The 12,844-nt window shown below is 38.6% G+C and overlaps 1 protein-coding gene across 1 annotated transcript in view; it reads right to left on the reverse strand.

The window, feature by feature from the left end:
• Positions 1–885: 885 nt before the first annotated feature.
• LOC139966589 (acetylcholinesterase-like) overlaps positions 886–12,844 on the reverse strand; it is a 13,278-nt gene continuing 1,319 nt past the window's right edge. Inside the window, exons 2-8 of the mRNA XM_071969779.1 lie at positions 12,692–12,844; positions 11,071–11,148; positions 8,290–8,408; positions 6,741–6,911; positions 4,665–5,281; positions 2,635–2,816; positions 886–1,749 (exon numbers count right to left, since the gene is read on the reverse strand). The exon at positions 12,692–12,844 is cut by the window's right edge and continues 7 nt beyond it. Of these exons, the coding sequence (XP_071825880.1) occupies positions 1,625–1,749; positions 2,635–2,816; positions 4,665–5,281; positions 6,741–6,911; positions 8,290–8,408; positions 11,071–11,148; positions 12,692–12,844 (1,445 nt within the window). The 3' untranslated portion in view covers positions 886–1,624. The remainder of the gene's footprint in view (positions 1,750–2,634; positions 2,817–4,664; positions 5,282–6,740; positions 6,912–8,289; positions 8,409–11,070; positions 11,149–12,691) is intronic.

Raw genomic sequence — 12,844 nt, forward strand, 5'->3', positions numbered from 1 at the left:
ACATTGGTACTATAGTAGTATAGTGTGCTACTGCTAGTGGGTTACGGATTTACATAAGAATCGTCACAAGGTGTCCATCTTTTAGTTTAGCCTGTGTAATGACATTATAAATAAGTATAACAGTACCGCAAAGTTGTCAGTACTGCTGTGGTATAACCAACCAAATTACCGACCCCGGATAACAAAAGCCAAAACTCAAGGTAAGGGGAAAAGTGGGGGGAGTCAAATACCCCCTCCCCCCCCCCAAAAAAAAACACTGTCACCTTTTGAGCATTTCGAGGACGGAAGCGTGAATGGTTGACGCAAACAAATTAGTCATTAAAATATATAAGGCTCGACTCTCTAGCTCTTGGGCTTCATACAGTATGTACTTATGTCACTTAAGATAGAGAAGAAAACCAAACAACTTATTCCATGCACTCTCAAACCAAATCCTCTTAAAGTAGAAACTGCTGAATCATGTGATCATAACGGTATTACGTCACGTGAAGTCCCATCGAATGGGAATAGATATACTATACACATTAACACCGTATAACATTGACTGTACGGTATATGTTATTGTCAACAGTATAGGAAACACGAATACTGTTTAGGAACAGTCACCCAGGAAAGAACCTGGGCACGACAAACCAAACAACCGAACGACTGATCCGCTCTCGACCCCAGTCTCCTTGCATTGAGACTGTAACTGTGTGATCATTGTCTTCACGATTTGAAGAGAGCAGGTATACTACTACACCATGATCTTAACCAAAATACCGCTCTAAAAACAAGAATTGATTCAGATAAATACATATAGAGTTGCACAATAAACAGCAAATAATGTAAGGAGCTGTATATGATCTTAATACAACTAGAAAGAGACTGAAATAAATACCGAAACATATATCTTATTTGGTGCTTATCTTGTCATGGCCTTTGCGGCCTGTTTTCTATTTTGTTTCAACATCAGCAATATGTGTATTTTACATCCATTATAAACATTATAAGATGTGCAAAGAATATTTTCTAACATGATATCGTTGGCCTTGAACAATGCTTTAGCGATTAATCATTTGCAATTAAACAAATACTTATGCATATGCATGGATGTCCATTATAAACATGATAAGACATGCAATTATATTATTTTATGATATTATTTATTAGCCTTTAACGATGTTTTCGGTTCGTTCTTTTCTATTTTAATGATTACGTTATGCAAACACATGAATGTCAGGTATAAACATTATTAAAGATTCATATTTGCTTTGTTACATAATATTTATAACCTTTAACGATCCTTTCGATTTGTCATTATGTACTTAAACATAGTTGATTACCCTTTTATGCACAAGTAATCCAAACTAATAAGGGCCTATGAGCAATTCAAAGGTTGTATTGTTATATGATAACTCACACATTGAACAATGCACGCTTTCGATTTGTTATATAAAATTTCATTTTATGATTACATATGCATATTCATGTCTATGAAAAGAATTATAATAACGTGTGCTCTGTTGCATTAATTGGTTTTATTGTATTCTTATATGATTCCATATGTATAAATGTAGCCCGCGTTATAATTGTTATACCGGTATACCTTCCATTTTTAATTATTACATGATTTCATTGAGTTTTAAGGGTCGCACGTCTCTGGATTGTCAACATAGTCATTAAAAGATGACCTCCATTCAGGGAGATCTTCATTCTTCCATCGGCTAAACTCCTCCCTCCACGCAAGCTCAGCGTCACTGATGGTATCTGTTCAGAAATTAGAAATGGTTCATTGTCTTACAGACCATCAGCTTAAATTTGTCCCCAAAACTAAAAAACTAAAAACTAAAAACTGTTAGAAGTCAAAAATATTCTCCCCCGGAGAAGCTGACTCTCCAACTTATTCCCAGTGTTGAGGGCGGGTTTCAATGAGTCAAATAGAGGGTGGGGTTCATTGAGACAAATTATTATTGAGAGAGAGAGAGAGGAGAGGGGAGGGGGGGGGGCTCCTGAAGGTGGCAGTAAAATGCATGTTGAATTTTAATTAAGCATGCGTGACCATTACTTGACTCTAGCATAGGGCCTAACTGAGGTCAATACTGACTTTTCATATAGAATTTCTGAACGATGAAAATTTGATGAGTATTTGTTGGTAAAAGCAATATTATGACGTCATCCGTCTCCACTGCTTGTTGTTTTGAATTCTTCGAGAAGGAAGATAGGAAGGCAATGGGTGGGGAGGGTGGTGCAGTGAGATGCAAGAGAACACCCGGAGCGGGAAACTAACGATCAACCATAAGAAACTGAAGGTGGTATTAATATAGGCCTACCCTATCTATAACATCCCAACCATGAAAAAGAAAAACTGAAGAAAATTGAAATAGGAAATAGTGTTGAAACATTTCTTCAAATAACAAAAGAGAGACACTCTAAGTTTTAACAGTATATAATCAATAATGCGTTGTACCGTGCGTACTTGTATTTGAGATTTTTCCGTTCTCTTCAGCTATAGCAATTCAAGAAGATTCATGATCAGCGTATTCCATAAAAGTAAATCATTCTTTCGTTGGTTTGTATATATTAAAGAATTAAATCGAAGTCTGCCATTTAAAACGTATTTAGGTAACAAGAGAGGATAGGTTTACTAGTTACCTGTGTATTCTCCCAGATCTACGAGGAAGCCGTTCCATAGCTGACAGTAATCAGATCGAAGACCCTGGATGTCAGGAAGATTAGGCTTGAATTCTTTACTAATGAGACCAGGGACAGTAAACTCGGGCCAATCGCTTTCGCCCCCTTCTTGTCCGTCATTGTCCCCGCCCATGTTAGGATCACTGCGTGACAAGAATAAAAGAAGATGAGTTCTCAATGCAATCTGCATGGTGGATTCATCCAATCAGTACCCCTAGCCAGGCAGTGGCACGCCCTCCCTCCGCCGTCCCCTCCCCCTCTCCCATCTAGACTAAAATGCCCTTGATTTGCCAAACTGCACTCATATGTAATTGAGCTCCCCAATTTTCAACAACGATCGTTCAGGTACAGTTCCGTGCTGATGGTGCTGTTCGTATAAACAAAGTGGGCCACCGAACCATAAAATATGCTAAGTCATATATAGGCTATACTGTATGAGTGGTTGCCTAAAGAATAGTAGACTGTGAAGCTCGCCGAATGGTGACACACTTTGTATTTTAACGCACGTATAACGTTGTAGTGGCGTATAACGGCCATAGCGCCAAGTCTTATCTTAGTTCCAATTATAATTTTTTAATCGTGAAAAAATGTGTTAAAAATGTGTATTTGTAAACTGCACGGCTCTGTTTCTGAGTCGTTACAGACATTTGCAACACCCTATGTTGCCTGTTTATTTTATCATACACTGTATTATTGCTACTTAGATTGCATAGTATTGCCATTTTACCACAACTACAATTATGCACATGGATCCGCTCGAAAGGTTAATCATCATCGAATGACCCGACCTAATGCGCTGCTTCTTTTGATATATTGTCAGTTATGATCATCACTTTTCTGCCTTTAGGTGTAAGAACTGCATAAATCAAAGTACAGGACAATTGAAGGTGATTGGAGTCATTTATGGTTGAATGTGGATATTACTCCAAGCGAGCAGTCGGAAGGGTTTCGGGTTCAGTATGCTAATCTTGCACCTCTTCTAGCTCAAAATCGAAACCGAGTCATAGTATGGACATTTGCAGCCTTGCAGGTGCCATGATAGGCCAGGCCACCAGCTATTATTTTTGTGGGCGGAGGGGTATGCCAGTTGAAGTGTGAAAGTCCTTTAATTGTGGTACGTCGCCACCTTCAAATTCGTATTTACTGCGCTGGAATTTCTTTTTAAAGTACGCCCTCACTTTCCTATGACTTTTGGCTATAGATATGTTAGTTCAATTCAGTGAACGGACGCAATGGATATGATTATAAATGCATTGGTACCTGACCACCATTTGCGTCCACAATAACTAGATTCATTGTGACGATGACAAGAGAGCATAGTTACCCTCATTGGTGGGTGTATGGGGTGTATGGGTTGTATGTACATATGATAGATCCAGCAACATTTCCATGTGATTAAATGTTGCTCTGATTCAGCCTGAATTGAAAATAAAAATAAAATTAGAAGTGACTGTTTTGGGATCGACTGTTGAAAGATAGCTAAGAAGTATGACGTCACTAGCAGTCATGAAACGCAACTATTCACTGGGTACAGTCACTCAATGTAGCTTACACATGTTTTTCGTGTACTTGGAAGCTGTACAGCCGAACGCAGAAGTGTGTCATGTTTGGAGTTGTTCGCTATTGCAAATTCCATAGTTTTATGTCAACATGTGAAAGATTCTGACACAAACTCAGATTTTACAACAACTGTTTGATTTGACACTGAAATTCATTTCAAGGATATTCGAAACTTAACATCAAAGACAGGGGTGTAGTTCATTAGTTCGCATCTAGTCAACTTTTCATTTCAAATAATTCAGTTCAATTCAAGTAACTCAAATGTATTGCAGCTTTGTGTCACGGTTATGCGTTTTCCATGTATAGTGAATATGATTACGAAAAAAGAAATTCGTAATTATCTGATGCGAACATGATCTGTAAATATAATATTTTCTCATTGACAAAAAGACAAGATATATAAATATTTCATCATACTAGTAATTTCTTACCCGGTTTTGGCAAAATTTGTGAAGTAGCGCATCATATCGAGGGCGAGTGTTTTCTCTTCTGGTGTTTGAAACCAGTTAAAAGTATCAGAGAATGCCCACCCGAAAAAGAATGGTATGTCTTCGGCATGTGCGATACCCCACCAACTCGGCACGGGGGGCCATACGGACCTAGCTGGCATATGGTTAAAGTAATACCGGTAAACTTTGTTCCCATTGAGGGCGTAAGTCCGGGCAGTATGTTCGGCTGGACAATGGAAGGCTTCATCGGTCATCAGGTCCATGTAATTGTAGAAGTAATTCGTAGATGGGTTGTCTGCTAACTGCCAATCGATGTATTGTTGTTCGATAGCATTGACAGTTACCGCCGTTTTATCCACATAGGTAAACCGTTCAATGCGGTCGACGAATTTGTCATAATCGGAATATGGGTTCTTTTTGGGAATTTGCTCCGGGTAGGCCCTGAGTACGATAAGGGAGCCATCATCTGCCGTATTACCGATGAAAATATCGCATTGTTTGAAATTGCCTTCGGCCAATAAAATACGCGGATGTTTAGTGATAAATTCACCGTCAATCACTGGTACTAGAGGGATGATGTTGGTCGTTGTCAAAGATAACTGAAAATAAAAAGAACCAAAGTAAATAAAAGATATGTGATATCAATAACAAGTATTACATTTAAAATCAATATGCCAGTAATAGACAATGCATAAAGGGTATGCATTGAATGCAAAAAAAAACATTTCCACATATTGCTTTGTCAACCCCATCCCCCCCCCCCCTCACCCTCTCCGATAACACACACATCAGTACCATGTTCCTGTGTTTATGAGTGAGCCAATTGTGCATGTTCTTGAAAAGTTTTGTTTTCCTTTGTAACTGTGTTATTTATCTATACTTTTACACGTGAATTACACGTAAAGGAACCCATGGGGAGGAGGGGAGGGATGGCTGCATCAGCCTTCACTCTTTAAAGTGAGGCAGGAGAACATTTCTGCCCCTTCAACGCTTTTAGTAGGATGCATTAGGAAGCAAAAAGAGAGTCAGGCGAACTCCGTTTTAGTTTCATATACATCATACTGCTAAATTATATTATATAATGTACCAAACCTATTGGGTAATATAGATGACGTAGCCTTAATAAAAAACAAAAACAACCCTACAAGAGTGCTAACATAGTCTACTTGAAACGGCTGCTGTTCAACAAATGCAATAAACAAACAATCTTCTTGGGAAGTAACCCCAAAAGACCGCCTGATTTCTCCACCTTCACGCACACATGCACATTTTGAAAGCATCATATGCTACTGTATGAATTCAAGAACTTGTTTTGTCTAGGACATTTAGTTTTCTTCTGTAGAATTAGGTATGACTATTACAAAGGACGACAAATGACACTTTAGACTCATTCAGACATGGTGGTATCACGCATGTATTTTGCTGTTACATATTCATACAATTTTAGCAGACTTTCAGCAAAATTTGATACCTTCCCAGATTAAAAATTTCATCAAGATATGCGTTTTTGTTTTATCTTAAGTAGTGTTGGAGAAATTGGATTCAATACGGATGTTGTGCAAAATGGGCAATACGGCAATTTTGTGACGAAGGTTCTTAGTCCTACCTGAATCCTTCCTGTTGAGTACCCGATTGATGGCGCTCTTACAAAATAATTTACTAACGACTCAAAGTATACTGCTCATCTATTTCAGCGCATTCCACCCAGGTCATTTGGTAATTAGTGATTACGTGCCTGTATATGAACTGTTTGCACGTTTTTGAGACCAGAAGTTTGCAAATAGGGATCGAGGAGATGGACATTGAAATGGAGGCTTGAGGGGGGGGGGGGGGTGGAGAGCGGAGCAGGGAGTGCGGGGAGGTTGGTTCGAGATAAGATACAACTATTGTGTGATTTTATGTGGTACCGGTACCGTCTACAACGTGGAAGCCAAATATGAAAACAAAGTTCGTTATTCCAACCAGGGAGAAACAACTCCCTGTTCCAACATTCCCCTTCCGGTAACATTAGCTTTTCTCACATACAAAACTGCCGAGATTTGAACCAAACATCCTTACCGTGTTACCAGCTGCTGTTAGCTCTTGAGCACTTACTCCCCTCAGACATTCAGCTAGGTCCGCACTATTGGCTGCGTCGTCACATCCGGCGAGTCTCCCGAGTAAAAAAGCATCATCCCGCGCCTTGTTGATGTTATACTCTACGCCCCAAGGCGCAGTCATAGTGCCACTCTGAAAGAGGCAAAATAGTCCAAAAATGCTGGTGTTCAAAGTGAATTTTTGGAAATGTTTGACAGAAAGGATTTTCGGATACAATACCTTATGAAGTGACTGTGATTGGATCTTGGTAAAATATGTAACTTTAACTTTTCTGCGTTGTAGTGTGACCTAGTTTATTTCAGCAGAAAGTGTTTTTCTTGTACTCAATTTACATAAATTCAGAAGAAAATTGTGTACAAGAATCTTTTTATCAATGGAAAGGGTAACAATTGTTGATTTCATATCTGATCAGTTTGACTAAATTTGGGCTTATTTTCATACAAGTATGCAAATTAGGTCCCCAAATAACTTATTTTGGAATAAATATAATAGTAATAAATCTTTCGTGTTTTTTGTGAAGTTTTTATTAAAATAGTATTATCTAACATATTTCCTATCTTCCTTTAACTATGGTAAAAATTGATTTAAAGAATTTTTATCTAAAAGAAAAGTTTATGTATCAAACTAGTTGTAAGCAAAATGCTTTTGATATCAGATGGCATAAGTGGAAATCTTTATTTGAAGTTTAATGATTTATTTTTTGTTGTCATTAATTTTGACTATTGGTCATAAAGTATATGTTATTATGAATTGTACATTGTTTGGACTCTTGTTGGAATGATAATAAAAAAAAATAAAAAAAACATATTTCCTATCGTTTGAGACGGAGAACGTGAGAAAGAAAACCAAACACTGTGACATTATACCAAAAATATCTCCATTTTCAAATGTTACGTTGCGTAACAGCATATATAACATACTATAATACTATATACAAAGAAAGAAATAAGAATTCTTGTGACTAATAAATAAAAACCTATTTGGTGTTATTAGACTTGCAAGAAATACAAAGCAAGAAAATATGTCTATACAATGACGCTTTCATCCCATGACGATAAAAAAAACCTCGAAAACATTACATTGTCTAATTTTATGCCATATGTTTTCACTACATAGTGTTTTCATAACATGCCATGTTGTAATCTAGTGAATAAACACATCAGACAAGTTTCGTTGCCCCTCCTCTAAGAATGCAACAGCAGATAATCTGGAATTCCCCACCAATGCATTAGGCTATTAGGTCTGAAGAAAGGGAAGTGTGGGGCGAGGGGAGGGGGGTCGTCTATGGACTACACCCCGGGAATTTGATGGGCAACAGAATAATGTATTCCCATTGTCAGAAAAATTATGCATACTCCTTGCAGGAATGTATACCATGAATTTAAGTAGACTTCAAATAGTGGGCCCGATGATGTCATCGTCCCGGGACCGGACCTGGCTGCCCCCCCCACGAACCATTATAATTGTCGTTTTGTTTATGTGTGTCTGGTACATATAGACCTATACTTACGATAGGCATTGCACGATTAAAGTATTCCCAGCTCGGCTGACCGATCAATTGATGTCCGACACTCGCCCCTCCTGCACTCTGACCAAAAATGGTGATCCTATCAGGGTCCCCACCAAATGCTGTAATAAAAGACGAGGGAGCATGAACTCAATATCTCGATGACGTCTACACATCCTCTCCTAAAACGAACTAATAAAGGAACAAGATGAAACAAACCCGCACATACACACACAAAACAGTGAAGAAGAATGAGAAAGAAAACATTACTTCTGTGATACCTCCCAAATGGAATAAGATTATTATTATTATTTTATTTTTTGGGGCTAAGGTTGTTCCTTGCAGTTATCTTTATCATATAGATAGTAATGATGGTTGAATTTATATCTTCTTTAATCTTAACAGGGAGTTGTGACTCCCTGATGTCAAGTACCTGTAAGTTCACCCAAAAATATACATTCGTCTACGGGGTCCTGCGAGGTACCTTGTAATACAGTATTGTGCGCTGGGTTGTGGCTGAGCGCTATGGGATGACGTCATGGTTCGCGTAGTTGTGGCGCAATGTAGTGTCCCAGGAGCTACGGTTTTCATTGTACACATTGGAATGCGTGAATGTGTTACCAGGTGGATTAACTGACGTAAAGTGGTAATGTAGGCCTTGGCCTTGATAGAGGACTGGAAACCTGTTTAATAATGATTTCACTCACTGAACATGATGGATGGGGTGTGGGAGGGAGAGGGGAGACATGTGTTCAAACCACGTCATGTCCTTAAACGAGCCGAACCCACTTTTTTTGGAAAGAATCAACAAAAAAACGTAGCGGTACAATCAAGGGTGTCTCCAGGGTGGATCCATGGTGGATCCAGGATGTTAAAATAGGAGTATGTCAGTGATGACTTTGGATCCGACTCCCTTGTGAGGCTGAGTCTCCAGACAGAAAAATAGACGTCAAATGGTGTAGTCCGTGGCATATTTAGGCTTTGAGTTATAGGTCTATAATATGGTTTATACCCAAGGATGTGTTAATAAATAATTTTATATGAGGTTGTATGAGGTTGAAACGAGAGACCGAGGAAGAGGTGTACACACCCAACCACATCCCGATCACGATGCAATGTATACCTCGATATACCAGGGAGTTGTTTCCATAACAACTCCCTGGAAATACTTTGTGAAAATACTGCCGCGAGTATATGCGGCAAGCTCGAGCATCTCACATGCACATAATGCAGGCAGTACCACAACTGCGCGCATAAAACACTGCTTATTGAAACGATTAAAAAATACCACAGTAAAAAGTTTGGCAGACTTCACTCATTAGTCTATGGAAAAAATGCATTTCTGATGACCATTTAGATACAAGGCCACAATTAGAGTTGTGTACGTCCGCCTTGGAAATGTTTTTTATCCATTGTCGGAGAGTAGTAGTCCCTAAGTTATTGACTTACTGATGTCACGACATTCCTGCATGTTTCAGTTATCAACATTGGTTTGTTTGTTCTTCGGGATGTTTGACTTGGGTGAATTGAGCTATCATGATAGTGTAAGCATTAGGAGGATTGAAGGTAATGTAAGGCAATTTAGAAATTAGTTGATTAAACATGAAGATAACTCAACGAGAGTTGGCACACCACTCTAAAAAAAAGTTGGGCAGATATTTTAACCGACACTGTGTCCGTCTATGCATCTCACCAAATTTGGGCAAATGTCCCTCCCCCCCAACCACCTCAAGAAAAAGTAGTAACATGAAGACAATTTCTCCAATTCATCAATTTCTTGGCAAATTAAGTTCAATTTCTTGGCAAATTAAGTTCAATTTCTTGGCAAATTAAGTTCAATTTCTTGGCAAATTAAGTTTACTTGGTGTGTTGAGCAGAACTCATACCCAAATTTGGTTGGAGACGTACGTACCCAGTGTTGGGTAAGATATTTGCGCAATTTATATTTTTGCAGTGATGAGTTGGGAAGTATTATACTAAACTTCCTCTAGCTCAGAATCTAAATTATCATAGTGGCTAAATTTACAATAACTATGATAATCCAACGAAACCAGGTATATCAAAAGGTGGAAAATATGAAGTGTCAGTTGGAAATTTGTATCTAAATGTAATCATATATGGACTACGGAAAGTAAAGAATTTAGTACGAAAACCACTGCAGTAATTAATTGTGGTATAGGATATGCGTCAGGTGGCATACTCCTATTAGAGTCTATATCCATCCGCTCGATTGTTCTCCTTCAGGAAAAGTGCCAAAAAGCAGCAGGAGAACATCTTTTTTGACCTGTTATCAATCATGATCTAGTTTTTTGTGGCTTGCATGTTGAAGAGCATGAATGTGGTGAGAAAATTGGGTCAAGTTTAGACCCTTTTAGGCCTCCCAGGAGCAGCGTAGGAAATTTGTTTACCATTGAGTGAAGAGGTTTGTTTACAAGTGACGAAAACTTCCGGCTCGGATAGCAAAAAATCTACATGGTCATGATACGAAAAATTGATGGTGCCATGAAAGACCAACTTGTCAGCTATCCGGTGATGGGTAGCGTTTAGCTAATGAAAACTTCTATCTAGACTTAGAGACCACATTACTTTTGTGATTCAGTGTGTAAGTCAATGGGGCTTTTAATGGTCATATGCTACCTTCAGCTGAGCAGCTGATCGTCTGCAGTGCATTATCTATACGAGTCAACTATATATAACTTCAGTGCAGGCGGTATATATATATATATATATATATATATATATATATATATATATATATATATGTGTGTGTGTGTGTATACTCACCAGCGATATTCTCCTTTATCCACTTTAGAGCTTCACTTTGATCCCATAATCCGTAGTTACCTCTTAGCTCAGGATCACCTTAATGACGTAACGTCAAAAGATATCAGATAAAGGATCAAAATGTTAATCATTATGTAATAAACCGAGTGTAAAAAAATATGTCTAAAAAGTAAGAAATATGTAGGCGTAACACCCTAACGGATAGTTTTGTCTTAACCAATAATATGCTTTTGTTTTATATAGAGGATGGTTCAATTAGCTATACTGTGTGTAACAATGTTTGATTTTTTTTAATTGGATGTTCAGGGGATCCCTCAGTTCGACAGATCATCGGGGTACGTACGGTGTCACAAAAGATACCATCTTGTTCCTTATATGGTCATACAACTCTGGAGAACATATATGCTACTATAGGTATCTATATACAAACATAGTTCGAGTACTTAATTATGGTAGGGTTGCAACCATAAACCTTCAAAAAAAGTGTCTCCCTTTCCACTTTTTCACTTTCTATAACTGGCATAGCTGTTGATGACCATTCGAACTTTGGTGAGAGAAAATGGTCGAGTATAAGGTGGTAAGAAATAACCTCTCGTCTTTGAAGAAGATCATATAAGTCCTATACGTCTACATGCTTGACGAGTGGGGCGGGGTGGAGGTTGGACATGGGGTAGACAGCCCCGGGTCATGAGTCGGACCCGATGAAATATTGGCTAAAGAATGGTGTATTTTCATTTTCATAGGCATACTCAATGGAAACTAAAGACTGGACCCTATGACATAATTATCCCGAGTGCCGGATCTACTTGGTTCCTGACGTCATTGTACTACTATGAACAAGGGCGGCGGAAGCACTTTTAATATAGGGGGGCACCAACGTCGAAGGGCACTTTGCAGAAATTCGATTTTGAATGATGCAGTCTGATATTTAGTACCCTTTATAACTCTTATTGTATTATCTTATTTGCGTATACACATCACTCCATCAACGCCACCCCCCCCCCCCTCAAGTAAACAATGCATACTAGCAGTGCAATATCTAATGTGCAAATTGGGAAATTGGAAAATCATTATAAAGTCCAAGTCCCTGCACACGCGATCGATACATGCATGAAAGCAAATGAAATATGTGAAAATACTGAAAGAAAAATAATTTTCTATGTGTTTTTCAATGGTTAAACTGATATTATTATGATCATTATTATTGTAACGACTTTTCCAATAATTCTAACCAATTTGGAAGGGTTATAACACGGCAAATGATTGTATGTTATTGGCATGCGATGTAATAACCAACGCATGCCTATATGATATGCACATGAAAATGTTTAACGCGCGCGTAGCGCGCGAAAAATGTTGGTAATATTTATAGGGCAAGTCGTTACAGCCCCCCCCCCCCCAAATCAAATTGGGCTCCTACGCCTGTGGTAGTAAACATTTAAAACTTCCCGAAATATTTCATTCGACGTGGGTTTCGCTTTGTAAACTCTTTATTTATTTATTTAGAAATTTTTATGGAGAAAAAGGGCACATTTTTAACCTGAGGAAAAGTGGGGGGCACGTGCCCCCTGTGCCCCCCCCCCCGGTTCCGCCGCCCTTGACAATGAAAGATTTATATTACCCGTAGCCAGAAATCCGAAGGCAGCTAATCGATAGTTAATCGACGCAAAAACTACGTCATTGAATCCAACCAGGGCTCTGCCGTCGTAGGAGCCATCTATCGATGATCCAAAGAGGAATGCGCCACCATGAATCCAAACCATCACAGGAATGT

Source organism: Apostichopus japonicus, chromosome 4 (assembly GCF_037975245.1).
Source record: "Apostichopus japonicus isolate 1M-3 chromosome 4, ASM3797524v1, whole genome shotgun sequence".
Classification (NCBI taxonomy): Eukaryota; Metazoa; Echinodermata; class Holothuroidea; order Aspidochirotida; family Stichopodidae; genus Apostichopus; species Apostichopus japonicus.